Below are 18,829 nucleotides of genomic sequence, written 5' to 3'. Positions count from 1 at the left end.
CCCAAATTTATATGTTATAGAAAAATATTAAATACAAATAAAAAAAATAGGAAAAATCTAGAGAAACGGAAAAAAAGAGAAAAATTTTGTGGAAATTTTGTAGTTTGTATTTTTTTTTTTTTTGCAATATTTTGAATTTAATTGTATTATCTTTCAATTTCTAAATATGTTTGGTGACTGAAATATTATTTTAATAAATATATCTGTTTAATAAATCTGTTTTGTTTAAATGCACCAAAATAAATTGCCTATATTCACTGAGAAATGGAGAAAAATATTCATTTTCAAAATGGGCTGTACTCAATTATGCTGAGCTCTGTAAGTATTTTGTAACTGACTTAGATAATGGGATGTGAGCACTATTTAAAAATGGAAAACAGGCTGAGGTAAAAAGAAGCAAACAGGCGGAAAGATGAAGAGATGAGCAGAGATGAGAAAGAAGAAAGACTTTGGGGGAAAGAAGGAGTGTGTAGGTGTGCAGAATGACAGGTATGCTGTCAGGGCTGTTGGAGTGGTTCAGGCAGAACATTTGCTTAAGTCTTTTTTTTTTTGATCATCCTCCTCATCATTCCCTCATTAATCAGACTTAATTTATTAAATCATCATTATTCATATTTCAGAATTACATCTAGGGATTTATAAGTGGCGTTGCATTCAATACTTCTAGCGATTTAGACTTATAAATAAGCTTGCATACTCTAAGGAAGTCTCGTGTATGGAAGACGGAAGTCCCATGCACTTGTTGTCACGCTACTGTGACAAACTTCAGCCTCGAAGATGCAGACGTTGGCTGCCATGCAAGTAGAGCTGGCAGGAGGGCAAGAGTCAGTTCAATCAGGCTGAACCTGATAAACGGCCCGCGACCATTTCAATCACCCCATCCCTTCCCCCAGTTTTCCTGTTCTCGTCTTGCTCAGAGCCTGCTTTGCTTCATTCACTTCTAAGCCATACAATGAATGACTGACAGTGACTTTTACTAAAGCTATGACTTTTTTTTTTCCATAGCAGGGTGGAGTTGTGACCAGTGTTTAACTGTGACAGTATTTGTGTGACATGACTTTAGCGTGCGTCACACCTGTTGACCAGAATGGATCTGCGGTCTGAAAAGGCAGTTTGGAAGAACCTTTCTCACAGATCCACATTCTAGAGTGTATTAGTGAGGAATGTTGGCTACCACCGAAATATGGTAATAGTCATCTCACATGCTCTCTCGTTCTGTCTTTTTTTGTAGTGTCAGTCACGCTTTCCTGCTTGGCTTGTTACACCTGTGATTTCTGCCATTATGAAACTTAAAGTTCACATGATGCTATTTCTTTTTAACCATCATTGAACTTCCTGAAACGTTGTGTATTATTTTTCACATCACCTTCATCATTTGCCAATTCAACCTAACATAGAGTAGTAGAATATCAACCTAACATAGAGTAGAATATGATATCTCTTAAACTCAATTCCTGGATGGCAGCAGCTCTGCAGTTTTGCTCCAACCCTAATCAAACAAAGCTAATCCAAGGTGTTTAAGACTACTAGAGACTATTAAGCAGGTGTGAGTTGCAGGTGGTTTGAGCTAAATTTTGCAGAGCTGTGGCCCTCAAGGAATTCAGTTTGAGACCAGATCAAAAAAGATAAAGGAAGTTACAGTGGGAATTTATGCCTCCTCAATTACATTGAGGTTATTTTGATCCAGACTCCGGTTGATTGGAGTTTACTTTTAGCTGGCAGCTAGCTCTCTGCAACTCTCACATGATCACCCACTGAAGCTAAGCAGGGCCGGTCAGTCCCTGAATGGGAGACCACATGGGAAAGTTAGGTTGCTGCTGGAAGTGGTGTTAGTGAGGCCAACAGGGGGTGCTCAACCTACGGTCTGTGTGGGACCTAATGCCCAGTATATTGATGGGGACTCTATACTGCTCAGTGAGCTCCATTTTTCGGGTGATACATTAAACTGAGGCCCTGACTCTCTGTGGTTGTTAAAAATCCCATCGAAAAAGATAGGGGTTTAACCCGTCCATCATGGCCTCCTAACCATCCCCATATCATAATTGGCTTCATCACTCTGTCTGCTCTCCACCAATTAGCTGGGCGCAATATGGCTGCAGTCGCGTCATCCAGGTGGATGCTGCACACTGGTGGTGGATGAGGAGATTCCCCCAATGTGTAAAGTGCATTGAGTGTCCAGAAAAGCGTTATATAAATGTAAGGAATTATTATTAATTACTTTTACTAGATGCTGAGTTACCATTTAATATATATATATTTCATTTTTAGGCTCCATAGTATATTTATATATTCTATTTTAGGAGTTCGGAATAGATGAAAAAAGAGAAGTGAAAGTTTGGGGCATAAATGTTTATCAACACCACTGACATATGAAAGCGATTGCCAACAACAATACCATAACGACTTCACATGTACCGCATGTCTTTGGACTGTGGGGGAAACTGGAGCACCTGAGGAAATCCAAACAAACACGGGGAGAACATGCAAACTCCATATAGAAACAAGTGGTACTCACTGCAGAGCCACTTGGGCAGAGCTGAGCTCCAGCAAGGGGGAGCTTGAGCTCCAGCTCCTCCTTCCTTGCACTTCTTCTACAAGTGATGTCACTGGGGGTTGGGGTTAGGGGTGGGGTGGGTGTACGCATTAAAACAGTTTATAGGAGGAGGAGTTGGAGCTCAAGCTTCCCCTCGCTGGAGCTCAAGTGGCTCTGCAGCGAGCAGTGTCTCCATAGAAATGCCAAGTGACGCAGCTGAGGCTCGAACCAGCGACCTTCTTGCTGTGAGGCGATCGTGCAAATTTTTAAGATGAGAAAACATTCTGAAATGTTTAATTGGTCCTCCTAAACCTCGAACATTCCAGCTAACCAAATGAACCGAAAACCCTCCACCACTTAGTCCTGTGTTAAAAACAGCCATTCCTATGGTGCTAAAAATAAAATTAATCAGGCAAAAGGACTTTAGCAAATTTAAGAAATAGGACAAAAAGTACAATTTTCTGACTAAACATTCTCTTCCAAACATATGATGTTAACCTTAGAACCAACAGAGCAAAAAAACAAACATCCTAAACTCGCCATTAAAACCATTACTTTCACTTAAATAGAGTAAGATCACAGTACTCAGTATAGATTAGTTTTTTTTTTTTTTAACTCAAATGGTTTGTAGCAATCGTTTTCCTCAAAAGGTTTGAGTTGCCTTATTGGGTTTTACAGTTCTCAGTTGGTTTGAGTTCTCTTCATTTATTGGGTTTTACTGTGCTCAAATTGCTTCGTTTACTCAAATGGATTAAGTTCACAGTACTCATTAGGATTAGGTTTTTTAACTTAAATGGTTTGTTGCAATCAGTTTCCTCAAATGGTTTGATTTACCTTAACTTTTTGGGTTTTACAGTGTAATAATAATAATAAAAGTAGCAGAAAAAAATAAATGAATAAATAAATAATAGATTAATACAATTAATATATATTCTATTTAAATAACATTAAAGTTTATCTAAATTCAGAAGATATGGATAGTTCACTCAAAATGAAAATTCTGTCATCATTTCCTGTCAACACTCAAACCTGACTGAGTTTCTTTCCTCTGTTAAACACAAAAGAATATATTTTGAAGTATGTTACAAAACTGAAGCTTTAGTATTTGTTTTTATTGAAGCCAATGGTTACAGGTTTCCAGCTTTCTTCATAATATCTTGTTTTTTGTTCAACAGAAGAAAGAAACTCAAAGTTTGCAACCACTTGAAGGAGAGTAAATAGTGCATATATTTTCATTTTTGGGTGAACATCCCTTAAAGTTTTAAGCATGTTTTAGACACCTGCAGTTCTCCATGATGGACGTCCAGTGTTCTCCAACCTCCGGCACATAGACTGCAGCTCCGCACAGAAAGTTTGGCCAGAGGAGAAATGGTCGTGCCCAACTGAGCCTAGTTTCTCTCAAGGTTTTTTTTCCTTCACTTTCATCAATTGGTAAAATTTGCTCCTCGCCACTGTCGCTACTGGCTTGCATGATTCAGGACTTGTGGAGCTGCGCATCGATGGATTTGCTCTTTATTGTTTGTACTTCCAGCAGTGAAAATTAAACCACACTGAACTGAACTAAGTGAAGTTTATTTATAAACTAATTTCGAGAGGATCACGTGCTTATGATTGCTTGCGGCCAGTCCCGCATTATTCAATTTATGATTCACCAATCGAATCATATTCCACTAAGCCACTATAAAGGAGCCACTATAAATACCCTAAGTTCCATATAACAGCCATCTTCATTTTGAAGAATCCCCCCTCCAACCCCTACTCCTCCTTCCCTAGATGGGAGGCACGGGGGCCCAGTGGTTAGCACTTTTGCCTTACAGCAAGAACGTCACTGGTTTTAGTCCTTTCCAAGCCAGCTGACATTTCTGTGTGGAGTTAACACATTCTCCCCGTGCTCCCGTAAGTTTCCCCCGGGTTCCCTGGTTTCCTCCCACCTTCCAATAACATGCAACTTAAGTTAATTGACTAATCCAAATCGGCACCATAGACATGCTACTAGTAAGTAGTTATCTCTTAAGAGCAATTACTCTATCTGTTCATTAGCTACAGCAGGGGAGTTCTCAAAGGCTACCTGAGCTCAAACTCCTCTCTCGCCTTGCAAATGGGAGGGAGACCTGGGCTCGAGGATCTTCTGAGCTCAGGGCTCTCTCTTGGGACAGCATGCCAAACAAGCTTTATAATCAATCATCAGCTAAGTGTGAACTCTTGAAACTGAACTTCAACTCTGAAACTGAACAGACACAGTTTCAATTTACTAGAACTTCTATGTTAGGCTGCTTTGACACAATCTACATTGTAAAAGCGCTATATAAATAAATTTGGATTGAATTGAATTAAAGATAAATGAAATATAACTTGTTAGAACAGAAAGGGAACCAAAAAAAAGTCAAATATTTTAGGTATTTTATTAAATAATAATAAAAAAACACAACAAACACAGACAAAAAAAACAAAAAAACAATCAGTGTATGTGGATGAATTCAAAAGTCACAAGGTGTTATAATTTGTTTCCTTGAGCTTATCTGTCATATCTGTTGCCCATAGCTTGCGATTCTCAAGTGTTTTCCATTTATTTACCCTGCTGAAAAATCCAGCTTAAACCAGCCTAGGCTGGTTGGCTGGTTTTAGCTCGTTGACCAGCCTGGTTTTAGAGGGTTTTTGGCCATTTCCAGGCTGGTTACCAGCCTTTTCCAGCCTGGTCTTAGCTGGTCAGGCTGGAAAATGACCAGCTAAATCCAGCTAAAACCAGCTTGACCAGCCTGGTTTAAGATGGCCATAGCTGGTTTTGGCTGGGCTCCCAGCCTGGCTAGGTGGTCAAGCTGGTTTTAGCTGGTCATTTTCCAGCCTGACCAGCTAAGACCAGCCTGGAAATGGCTGGAAACCAGCCTGGAAATGGCCAAAACCCCTCTAAAACCAGGTTGGTCAACCAGCTAAAACCAGCCAACCAGCCTAGGCTGGTTTAAGCTGGATTTTTCAGTAGGGTACACTTTCAAATAGCTTAGCATTATGAGACTGCATGGAGCATATTGGCAAAGTGAAGCCTCTCATTAATTAAAATGATCTACTTAAACAGTAAACAATTACAAAACACAGAACAATATCTACTGCTGTCGCTGACAACCATCCTTGGTCTCCAGCGTTGTGAAGTTTACTCTATGTTCCTTGATGTGCCGATAAGTCATTGTCATAAAGACCAGTTTGGAGACGGCGAAGACAAAAATAGCATAGGACCCTTCAAACCACATGTCAGTGTTTTCAACTAATATTCTGGGGAAGTCAAGGAACCTTGATGCAAAACACTTGCATTTAAAAGTAATTAGTATAAAAATCTGTAGAAATATGGCACTTCTATTATGAATCCTTATGTAGCCTACTTATTTATCACAGGTGTTTTACAGTTTGTTCATGCATTGAGTTACAATAATGCCCTTAAATCTTAATAATGACTGGAAAAAATGTCTAGGCTCTGTTTCTGCTCATCGAGTGTATAGGTAGATAACTACAAGGTGTATCACACAAAACAAAATGTATGCCGACTGTACCAAATTTTAAACACTTTTTCATCAGTCAAGATTTTTTATGATTCCCTGACTTTAATACAGGGTAATCCTGTAATCCAGAGTTATTTATTTTTTGTTGTTAATTCCCTTGTATACTGTTTTATGTACAGGTCAGTACTCCCTGTTTAAAAACAAAACAAAAACAAGGTGTATCAAAATGGAGAATAGCTTCAACTGCAACTAGAAATGCACGTTTATGCCTGTTTCTGAGTCACACTTCAGAGTTACCAAATACATTTTTGACAGCCAAATGTGTTAGGTACGGTGATATTTGTACAAATAATAAATAGCCAAAGTTGCTTACACTGCCACGTGTTTGCGTTTGGAAACGTTAATAAAGTGTGGTTATGAAATATGAATCTGCCACCTGGCGGCGGACTGATGGACCGCAGCCCCGCAGTTTCAGTCAGCCCTCAGGTATTATTCTCACTCTCCCGACAGTTACTTTTGACATGCTCCGACAAGTAGGACGTGTAGGGAGAAAATACCGTTAGGATTTTGTTTGGGAGTTACCAAAGCGGCAAAGACAACAATGTATAGATAGTTAGTGGTGATTACAGTGTCATTACCAGACACGAGGCGGTTGTCAAGTATTGTGTAAGTGGTAGCAATAACTTCAGTCTCGCTCCTTTGTTGTGAAACAGTGCCTCGTCTTGGTGCTTTTCAAGTGCGAAAGAGAGTAAAAGGGCGGGATGTTATAAAGATAGAGATTACCTGCAGTAACTTGTCATCTGAAACCGTAATGTTTGTTCATCATGCTCATAGAAACATATAATGCAGCAAGCGAGTGTTACATTTCAAAGAGTGTAAACTGAGGAGCCCTGAACAGTCTTAGTAGTCTTTACAATTGTAAAATCACACTAAAATTTGGTTACCCACAAATATAGCTTACCCACATTTTTTCTAGAAATAAATTAATTTATTGTATACTTATATATTTTGTGGTAAAACTGAATTTTCATAAGGGAGTATGTGGAGTAGTAATCCAATATAGTAACTAAACAGTATACTGTAAATGTAGCCTACTAATATTCAACTTTATATATATATATATATATATATATATATATATATATATATATATATATATATATATATATATATATATATATATATATATATATATATATATATATGATATTGTTATTCATTGTTGTTCATATTGAATTTGAATTTCCACTCTTGTTTTATTTGTAAGAAACAAACTCATTTATTTAATTGGTTTAATCCAGAATATGATATTTTTGTCAAAGTTTCCGTTTAGTCATGATACATTCAACATCCAGGTTTCTTCACTAACCGCATCTGTTTAATGTTCATCATTTTTTATGATTATTATTTTATTTTTTCAGATTTATTTTGTGTTGTCACTTGTCACTTTATGTACACTGGAAGCTTCTGTAGCCAAAACAAATTCCTTGTGTGTGTGAAGCACACTTGGCAATAAAACTGATTCTGATTCTGATAATAGAAAACAGGACTAGCCGATTTGTATTGTTATTAAAGGACTATTTTTACATTTCTAGAAAGTATTCTTATCAGTAAGGCAATTCAAACTGTGTTTAGTAACCAAACACACACCTCTTATTCATACACTTTGAACAGTCTCTACAGTCATTTCAGCATGTGAGGAGAAAAGTGACAAAATTAGTGTTGGAAAATTCACAGGAATGAAGAAAACCCTCATCATTCTTATTTTTACTTTACAAATTGTCCACTTAGGAAAAGATCTCGTTTGGCCATACTGTACATGCCATTAGACACTTAACGTAAATAGGTCACATGCTACATTTTCCAAATCAATGACACTGATACCGTTAATGTTCAATCAAGAATGTAAACCCAGTGTTTAGGTATGTACACTACCTGACAAAAGTCTTGTCGCCTATCCAAAGTTTTAGGAAACAAGAAATAATAACTTCTAGTTGATCATTTTGTATCAGAAGTGGCTTATATGAAAGGCAAAGGCTTCTAAATTACACTAATTTTACCAAAATAAAATATGATCATGCTGTATTTTTAATTATTTAATTAGGACAGTAAGGTCTGACTTTGCTTAGACAAAAGTTTCGTCACTTAACAGAAATAATGTACAGTATAGAATATAAAGTCATGGTGCAGTGGAAAAAGAATGAATATTGTGTATGACTCCCATGAGCTTGGAGGACTGCATCCATACATCTCTGCAATGACTCAAATAACTTATTAATAAAGTCATCTGGAATGGCAAAGAAAGCGTTCTTGCAGGACTCCCAGAGTTCATCAAGATTCTTTGGATTCACCTTCAATGCCTCCTCCTTCATCTTACCCCAGACATGCTCAATAATGTTCATGTCTGGTGACTGGCCTGGCCAATCGTGGAGCACCTTGACCTTCTGATGTGGAGGCTGAAGTATGAGGAGCGCTATCGTGCTTAAGAATTTGCCCTCTCCTGTGGTTTGTAAAGTGATGGGCAGAACAAATGTGATAGCTAGGGCTGTTGACGTTGCCATCCACTCTGCAGATCTCTCTCATGCCCTATACTGACTGTATCCCCAAACCATGGTTTTTACTTCACCAAACTTGACTGATTTCAGTGAAAATCTTGGGTCCATGGGGGTTCCAATAGATCTTCTGCAGTATTTGTGATGATTGGGATGCAGTTCACTGGTAAAATCTACCTTCTGCCACTTTTCCAAATGATCAACTAGAAGTCAAGTTATTATTTGTTGCTCTTACAATTGAGATCAACGACAAGACTTTTGTCAGGTAAAGTATGGTGTGAAACCTCAACATATGAATACCCAGGATTAACTGTTAACTCTGGGTAAATAGTGAGCAATCTAAAACATGACGCGAGTAAACTCAGCATTCATTTACCTGGGATTTAGAATGACCATTTCAGTTGTGAAAAAGCACTAATGAAAATGAATTGCTGATGCGTCAGCAGACGAATCAATTACAAGTGGTTTGCTTCTCATTTTACTTTTCAGCTTAGCACAGGTGTGATCACCAGCGGAGCTTCATTTTTGCTGTTTTTGTTGGTACAGGGACTGAAGAATGGATAAATGGTCTCAGAAAAGTTGTCCATGAACGTGTGGATGTGCATTTTTGCATCAACGTTATAAAAGGAGACTTGGCCTTTCTCGTAGTCCACAAATAGCCCCATTTTTTGAGGTTTTGTGCTGAGATGAAGCACAGTGGGAGGCTCGGTTCTGAAGGCGTAATTGTTCTTGTCCCGCAAGCTAAGAAACCAGTATCCGTTGCTGGGACTGACTTTGATTTTACCCTTTCTGTTGCAGGAATGACTTGCGACCCCCAGATCCCAGTCGGTCTTTCCGTTTACCTCTACCTCCCAGTAGTGTCGTCCAGAGTTGAAGCCCTCACGGCCCAGCACACAGACAACACGGTCAAAGCGCCCACGGTTGTTGGTAACGTGCTGCTGACTTTCACTGCACCACACCATCTTCTTGTTTTCAGATAGGATGAGGCGTGGATGGGCTGTGTTGGAGTCCAGGGTCACATCCACTGAGGAAAAACATGAAAGTAAGTACCTTTTTGATATTTACCGCTGTTGCTATTTAGAGAAACACTCCATTTTTGAATCCATTCAGCTGAAATCTTGGTATGGCGGGGGGCACATTTAGCTTAGCATAGCATAGATCATTAAATCAAATTAGACCATTTGCATCTAATTTTTGCATAATCATCCTATTTAAAGAGCCCCTATTATGCATTTTAAAAGGTCATATTTTGGTTTTGGAGGTCTCCAACATCAGGCTTATATGCATGCAAGGTCAAAAAACACTTTCATTGTCTTATAATATGCATTTATTCTTAACTAATTGTCTTAACGACTCCTATATGATTTGTTCAGTGATTCAGTTGTTCCCAACCCCTCCTTAGCGTGATGTTAATCTGCACTGATTGATCTGCTGACCCAGTCTGTTGCGATTGGTTGACTGCGTTCAGCGTGAGACAGAGAGAAACGCTCACCACAGCTCATCAACATTGTTGTTGACATTTTACCAACAGTGGCAAAAGCTGAACTATTTTGAAACTTGACCGCCACATGTGTGTAGGAACAGCTGACGGTGGCCATAACAAATGACAAACGGCAGGGGATCGCGAGCTCACAAATGCGTTTAAATCTGTAAAGAAAGCGTCGCTCGTTGCGTTTTCAACTTGGTTTTAGATGCAATATGAGAATATAAAGAGTTAACTAGATACAGTACGCATGAAGCAATTACAAGTAACAAAACGCAATTAAAAACATAATTCGCAAGCTAGAGAAAACATGGAGGCATCAATTTCTTTATCTAATTTACTTATATTTGTGAAATGGAGGAAGAAACTGGTCCATGCACTGTGCACTGTAAAGTTCCTGTCAAGCTCTGACAAAGTCCAATACATCAATAGTCCTTTCTGATCTTTACTGTAACAAACGGTCAACGAATCCACCATTGCAGGGTAGATTATTGGATTAATCATCAGAACGTTCACTTATCTTTAGTCATGATCAGTCCCACACACACCTGCACTCCATTAGTGTTTGAAGGGAAAGGCACGTTCACGTTTTACCGGATCCACCACTTCATATTAGGTATTGCTTTGTGTCGACGTTGATATAAACAGGCAAAAGATCTGGACGAACGACAAATCATTCAAACGACTCTGAGTCGAATACTTTATTATAAAAATCAATAATTTTAAACAAGATGCACTTTGGTGATGCAGTGGCGCAGTAGGTAGTGCTGTCGCCTCACAGCAAGAAGGTCGCTGATTTGAGCCTCGGCTGGGTCAGTTGGCGTATCTTTGTGGAGTTTGCATGTTCTCCCTGCGTTCGCGTGGATTTCCTCCAGGTGCTCCGGTTTCCCCCACAGTCCAAAGACATGTGGTACAGGTGAATTGTGTAGGCTAAATTGTCCGTAGTGTATGTGTGTGTGAATAAGTGTGTATGTGTTTCCCAGTGATGGGTTGCAGCTGGAAGGACATTTGCTGCATAAAACAAATGCTGGATAAGTTGCGGTTCATACCGCTAAGGCGATCCCAGATTAATAAAGAAACTAAGCCGAAAATAAAATGAATGAATGAATGAAGATGCACTTTCAGATTTACCCCTCAGCTGGACGTTTTCATTCACTTAGAGCTGTGTTAAACACTGTATGGGAGGGAATTTTCAAAAACCCATAATAGTGGCTCTTTAAAGCTTGACACGTATGTAGTTCCAGTGTGCAACTAAGGCAGATAGAAAAGTCTTCTCATACCCATTATTTTCTAGGTCAATGTGGCTGGAACATATACTGTTATAATAATCAAGGAACTTTATTGCCATACCATGGCTGAAGCAGGTGCAATGATATTACAATTTAACTACAGATGGTCTTCCGATTCAGTGATTTATACTAAGCTAAGCTAAAAGTGCACTCATCTGAATGGATTTTAAAATGGTTAAACTCAACTGCACTGGAGTGTTTTTTTTTTTTTGCACAAGAAGTCATTTATTCGGAATATGCTAGGCTAGCATTCAAAGGTTTGAGCTCAGTATGAGTATTTTAAAAACAGAAAATAAGAATATTATTCTATAAAGATGCATTAAATTGAAAGGAAAAACATTTAATGGTATGAGAGTTTTTGGTTGAAGTTCTTGGGCATTAAATCAACATATTAGCAAGATTTCTGGAGAAGCGTATGATACTGAAGACTGGAGCAATGATGCTGAAAATTCAGCTGTAAACCACTGGAATAATTAGATTTTAAGGTATATTCACATAGAAAACAGATATTTAAAATTTCAACACATCATGGTGACCCACAATTGTGAATTGTAGTGTATACTAAGGATGCTCCGATCAGGATTTTTGCAACAGATAACGAGTACTGATTCCTTGTCAAGGTGATCGGCCGATGCAGAGTACCAATTCTGATGCTTTAAGCTTAATAATACTTAAGTGGAGACCTCTCCTTACCTAAGAGAATAAATTAAGGATGCTGTATATAATCCCTTAAACACGTCTCTTATAACCAAAAAATTGGTATGAAAAATGACTAACAATGCAATTTGGAAACAACATGTCTCAATTAACAAAGACCTAGACTTTTTTGTAAATAATCAAATTTTTCTAGCTAAGCACTTTATTCATAGATGCAAATCTGTAAAGGTGAAACCCCGCTTCAATGGGTGGATGAATGATCTGAAGATGTTCGTAAGGTCTCTTCACTTCATTAGGAACAGAAATGCCCGAAAGCTTTCACATGCCTTGGACTTGTTTCTATTACTAGATTAAGTCCCTCATACTCCCCTTTTTTATTTTATTTATTTATTTAGTAATGTATTTTTTTTGTTATGTTCCTAGTCATGTACTTCTGTATCAGCATTAACACTATATGTATTAGCTTGTTGAATATGCTATAATAGTTTGTACTTGAACTTATGGTAAAAAAAAAACATGTCTCAATTAAGAAAAAGTTTGGAGCGCATTTTAATGCATAAGAAGTTCAAATGCAAACCTATAAACCCATTACTTCTTTACTAAAAGGAAATAGGCCAATAAACTACTGTTTAATGCAATAAGTAAATTAGAAGAAGTTATACTATTAACTATTCATGTTAAAAAATATAATTTTTATTTAAAGATTTTTTAAATGTATCTAATATTTCCAGACAGATTTTAGTGAACATGCAATATTGTCAAAAACACAGTTCTTAAAAGGCCTAAATACATGCAAGATCTTGCATGTACATATACATGCATCTCCAACTAACACAAACACTTGCGATTGGTTTATGAGATCAGTCAGATCAGCAAGTACCAATTGAGTCATCAAATGTGATTATCAGCTGATACCAATCTCCAGACGATCAATCGGAGGATCCCTAGTGTATACAACAGCATTACTCAATATTTAATTTTTTTAACCTCTAATAATAATAATAATAATAATAATAAGAATAAGAAGAAGAAGAAGAAGAAGAAGAAGAATAAATGCAACAAATGTAACAACAATTAAAAACTATTTGTTTTTAACCATAATCATCTCTTGGTTCTTCAATGGCAATATTTGAAGTGGATCAAAAAGTCTACACGTTTAAATTACTGTTTAAATTGATGAAATTGACAAGAATGGATGCTGTTCAGTAGTTTGACACTTTTATAAACCTTTTTGATCCACTTCAAATATTAACAACTATATTTATATTCATAAACATTTACTTTCACTGTATTTATTTGTTTAGTTTCAGGTCAAATTAAACATGTCATCCTTTTCCCCAAATACTCACACAAGAACAGTAGAAATACAAGTCTTGCAACCTTATGCAGATGTGACATGCAAGAATCAACAATCAATAAACCGTTATCTCAGCTATTTAGGACTTTATGTATAACAGGGCAACGTTATCAAGTCCTGAGAAAACTAAATCTTTATGGCACCTGCTTATACATGCACTGCAATTAAAGCAATAAAATGTAATATTTAACTCCTACCTGCATATTCCTGTATTCTCTTCACTTCTGCAAAACAGAAAGACGGTCACATTATTGGAAACTGTTTAAACACATTACATAGATCCACAGATATAAAATGCATCATGATAATAGAAACACTTGTCAACAAAAGAAATACTTACTGACTGACTTGGCTGGTGATTGGATGGCAGACACTGAGGGGCCTAGATCAGAAACAGACAATGTCAGCTGCATGGGGCAAAATGCATGCGGCAACATCTCCATCTGCCACTAGATGGCGCTGTAGTTACGTGTTTGACAGCTGTCACTCACAGGCCACAGGTTGTTTCCGCAGCTCCTCTTTAAACTGCTCCAGTAGTTGACAGACAGAGGCACAGATCCCTTCAGTCCCGAGATCACAGCTCAGAGAAACATTCGACCAGTCCTTCACCGAAACAGGAGTATTGGCATCAGAGTAACCCTGTTGGACACGAGAGGAGCAATAGCTCAGCTTGGTCTTCTTCACTATAGATCATGTATATTTTCTTTCTATGCAAAATAGGAACAAGCAATGCATTCTAGAAATTTGAGAAACAGTGGCCTGGATCCCATTGATGTCTATAGGTTTACTGTATCATATTTATACACTGATTTGCAATGGACTGAAAGTGCTAGGGCTGTAGAATATATCGTTTGATCATCGATATTGCAATGTGTGTATCTGGAATAGTCACATCTCAGGATTAGATTATTAAAGATTACAAGATTAAGATATTATTAAATGTGATTTTTTAAAATGATGACCATGTTATTTTACATTTGAATGTTCAATTTCTGTACTTGAATACTGTTAGATTGTAATTTATTATAATTTATGCAGAAGCACTACAGAGAAAAATACTTGATTATCCCAGCCGATCTAAATTAAGGAAATCTTTCCAAGTAGAGCTATTCAAATCATCTGGTGAAATTACATTCATATCGCAATATTCACTCACCGGCCACTTTATTAGGTACACCTTACTAGTACCAGGTTGGACCCCCTTTTGCCTTCAGAACTGCCTTAATTCTTCCTGGCATAGATTCATCAAGATACTGGAAATATTCCTCAGAGATTTTGCTCCATGTTGACATGATAGCAACACGCAGTTGCTGGATATTTGAGGGCTGCACATCCATGATGCGAATCTCCCGTTCCACCACATCCCAAAGGTGCTCTATTGGATTGAGAACTGGTGACTGTGGAGGCCATTTGAGCGCAGTGAACTCATTGTCATATTCAAGAAACCAGTCTGAGATGATTCACGCTTTATGACATGGCGCGTTATTCTGCTGGAAAAAGTCATCAGAAGATAGGTACACTGTGGTCATAAAGGGATAGACATGGTCAGCAACAATACTCAGGTGAGCTGTGGCGTTGACACGATGCTCAATTGGTACTAATGGGCCCAAAGTGTGCCAAGTAATATCCCCCGCGCCACTACACCACCACCACCAGCCTGAACTGTTGATACAAGGCAGGATGGATCCATGCTTTCATGTTGTTGACGCCAAATTCTGACTCTACCATCCGAATGTTGCAGCAAAAATCGAGACTCATCAGACAGGCAACATTTTTCCAATCTTCTATTGTCCAATTTTGGTGAGCCTGTGCGTATTGTAGCCTCAGTTTCCTGTTCTTAGCTGACAGGAGTGTCAACCGGTGTGGTCTTCTGCTGCTGTAGCCCATCCGCCTCAAGGTTCTACATGTTGTGCGTTCTGCATACCTCGGTTGTAACGAGTGGTTATTTGAGGTACGGTTGCCTTTCTATCAGCTCGAACCAGTTTGGCCATTCTCCTATAACCTCTGGCATCAACAAGGCATTTGCGCCCACAGAACTGCCGCTCACTGGATATTTTCTCTTTTTCAGACTATTCTCTGTAAACCCTAGAGATGGTTGTGCGTGAAAATCCCACTGGAAGAGCAGTTTCTAAAATACTCATCAACCATGCCACTTTCAGTCACTTAAATCACCTTTCTTCCCCATTCTGATGCTCGGTTTGAACTGCAGCAGATCGTCTTGACCATGTCTACATGCCTAAATACATAGAGTTGCTGCCATGTGATTGGCTGATTAGAAATTTGCATTAATGAGCAGTTGGACACGTGTACCTAATAAAGTGGCCGGTGAGTGTATTTCCAACTGAAACTGAATAGGTGTTTTAATGGCAAATCTAGAGAACCAATAATAACTTTGACTTTTTTAGTTTTTAAATTATGTTACAATGACAATAAATTGAGAATTTAAGTCATTTTTCTTATTACCCAAATAAGATCTGATGTGTCATGTAACAGACCTTCAGTCCAGTGATGTAGTTGTCAGTTTGGGCCAATTTAGTCAGCTCTGTGCTCTTGGTGCGGAGCTCTGTAATCTCCTGCTCCAGCTCTCGGATCATGAGCTCGGCCTGGTGCTCCGCTGAGCGTCGGTTAATCTCTGTAACCTCCAGCAGCCCAGCCTGACTGCGCTCCAGAGAGCTGATCAGAGCCCCGAACAGTTGCATGCAGCGCTGCGCCTCGTGCTGTGCCAGCGCCTGCAGGACAGTTGAATGAGAAGAGAAATGAAGACGCATGTCAGTCAGATCGAGGTTTTATAGATCAGGATTTTTCTATTATGATAAAATGCAGCATGAAACAGTTGATGCAGTTGTATTTTATTCCCTGTATAGGCCCTCATATAAAAATACAGTAGTTTTTAATAATTGATTTATTTATTTTTTTGTTTTTTTATAATTGATAAGTTGACGTGATTAAATTGATTTTGATGTGATGTTAACTTTAAAACCACAATTCACTTTTCTCCAAGCCTTGGAGGATTTGTAATGTTGAGGGATGAAGAAAAGATGTAGAGCTACTGCATTACTCACTTTGATGTCAACTAGTGATTGCTTGATCTCCTCCGCTTTCTGCATCCTCACCCTGGCCATCTCCTGTGTCTCTGTCTCTGTGATAGAAATCTTTATCTGTGTTCAAAGAAAACAGGAAATGATGCCACAGGAAACGCCTCAGATTGTACCAGTAATGCATATTGGTAAGGCCACATTATACTATAAACAAATGCTAAAGCAACAGCAATACCATATTTACAAATCATTTGTGCATGCCAAATGTATTTTAAGAATTACTGCTCTTTGTTTTTAAATCTTCAATTGTTTTAAATACAAAGACTGACTTAAACTTAAAATAAATAAAATAAAAGTTTAACTTCTATTGATAAGTGAGAGTAACACAAAAACATCATTTTTGAACCCTATTTTTAAGGAGACTGCAAAATAGCTATTGGGTAGGGGTGTGCGATATTAATTGACTGCAATAGAATCATAACTGTCTTAAATGTTGAATGAGCAGACATAACCAAGTGTCCCACTCGTCTAAAAGTTTATATTTAAATTACAATTTTTTTTTTAATTCAATGCTTTGGTTTGTCCATATTTGACCAAGTGCTGGGTTAAGACAACCTAACATTTTGTAGTGTGTGTTTTTTCTTTAGAAACTGATCTACTGCTTAATATTCATTCATTCATTCATTTTCTTTTCAGCTTAGTCCCTTTATTAATCTGGGGTCACCACAACAGAATGAATTTCCAACCTATCCACCATATGTTTTATGCAGCGGATGCCCCTCCAGCTGCAACCCATCACTGGGAAACATCCATACACACTCATTCATTACGGACAATTTAGCCTACCCAATTCACCTATACCACATGTCTTTGGACTTGTGGGGGAAATCGAGCACCTGGAGGAAACCCACGCGAATGCAGGGAGAACATGCAAACTCCATGCAGAAATGCCAACTGACCTAACTGAGGCTCAAACCAGTGACCTTCTTGCTGTAAGGTGATCATGCTACCCACTGCGCCACCGTGATGCCCACTGCTTAATATTCTTAGTATCTAATTTATTTTTAGTAGAAAATGTAAGGTTATATATATTTATATATTGTTTTTACCACATTGTTAATATGTAAACATGCAACCAATTAGGTATTTTCACTGTGATGCTATAGAAGAATCAAATTTCATTCCCCTTAGAACATTTTTTTAAAAGGTAGGGATCCAATCCAATCTCGATACCAAAATTCTGAGTATTGACTGATACAGATCCGATCCTGATACTGTGTTGTTGTTTTTTAAGCATAATACAGTTTCTATAGTTCTGGTGCTAAACTCAAATAATATATCTTCTTTAGTAAAAAATTAACAGACCTATAGGCCTACTGTATATGACAGATGGCACAATCTAACTAAAAACATGATGCGTACCAGCTGGCCGATACTCGATCCAGCAAAAATATGCGGCATTAAACCGATATCCGATCCAAGTATCGGGATCGGTGCATCCATATTACTAAGTTCTTAAAAAAAACAGTTTTAGTTTTATAGAAATCTTTTATAATCTAAAGGACCATTTTCGTGAACATATTGTGTATGTACATAAAGATGGCATTATGTAAAACAGTGGTTTCCAAAGTGGGGGTTGAGAGACAACAGGGGGGGGGGGGGGTGTTCACTTGGTGATTTCCAAATATATCATATATATTATTAAACTACTAGAATGACCATATTTCATCCATAATCTACAGAATAAAAAATAGCAGTTAATAATTGCATATAAAACAACATGCAAATAAAAGCCATCAACCTTTCAATTCTTTTTCCATTGGATTGCGACCCCTGGGGTTATTACGGTAGATTAATGACACAGCAATAGTGTTAGTTGCAGCAGATTCATTTTACAGCACAATGTTAAACTTTGACACCTTTGCGGCACTCACGTAGATTAAAAATAAAGGCCACGACTGAACTTAGAGGATGATCTCCAAATGGCTGTCTCCAAAATTAAACCAAGAATAGTCTTGTGCTGTAAACATTATGCCTACCATTCTCATTAAGTGAGGTTAATATTAAATTAAACAAATGGATAATGACTGGTAATAATGATATGGTTATTAGATTGTTGCACTTTTTTGTGTTGTCAATAAACCCGTTTATACTCGTTCCTACTTGTGTGTGTGTACCATTGTGTGCAATGTTTGTATGTTTATAACTAACTCTGAGGATAGTGGGGGTCGCAAGTCACTGGAATTGTTTATTGCGGGTCGCGAGCTAAAAAGTTCACGAAAAAAAAAATATATATATATTTTTAGGAATATACCCTAATTGCTGTATTAATACCCATTATGGGCCTAAACCAAATACATTATAAACACAAAACACTCCCAGCAGTATGATTAAATAACCATTGTTATAAAAAAAATCACATCTCACACCCT

The 18,829-nt window shown here is 37.9% G+C and overlaps 1 protein-coding gene across 1 annotated transcript in view; it reads right to left on the bottom strand.

Annotated features, from left to right (window-relative positions):
- Nucleotides 1–7,244: 7,244 nt before the first annotated feature.
- LOC130231773 (E3 ubiquitin-protein ligase TRIM39) overlaps nt 7,245–18,829 on the bottom strand; it is a 17,710-nt gene continuing 6,125 nt past the window's right edge. Inside the window, exons 4-9 of the mRNA XM_056461181.1 lie at nt 16,422–16,517; nt 15,855–16,088; nt 13,851–13,998; nt 13,700–13,741; nt 13,557–13,583; nt 7,245–9,597 (exon numbers count right to left, since the gene is read on the bottom strand). Of these exons, the coding sequence (XP_056317156.1) occupies nt 9,059–9,597; nt 13,557–13,583; nt 13,700–13,741; nt 13,851–13,998; nt 15,855–16,088; nt 16,422–16,517 (1,086 nt within the window). The 3' untranslated portion in view covers nt 7,245–9,058. The remainder of the gene's footprint in view (nt 9,598–13,556; nt 13,584–13,699; nt 13,742–13,850; nt 13,999–15,854; nt 16,089–16,421; nt 16,518–18,829) is intronic.

Source organism: Danio aesculapii, chromosome 7 (genome assembly GCF_903798145.1).
Source record: "Danio aesculapii chromosome 7, fDanAes4.1, whole genome shotgun sequence".
Classification (NCBI taxonomy): Eukaryota; Metazoa; Chordata; class Actinopteri; order Cypriniformes; family Danionidae; genus Danio; species Danio aesculapii.
The sequence above is the reverse complement of the archived record's forward strand: the minus strand, read 5'-3'. Positions and strand labels throughout refer to the sequence as shown.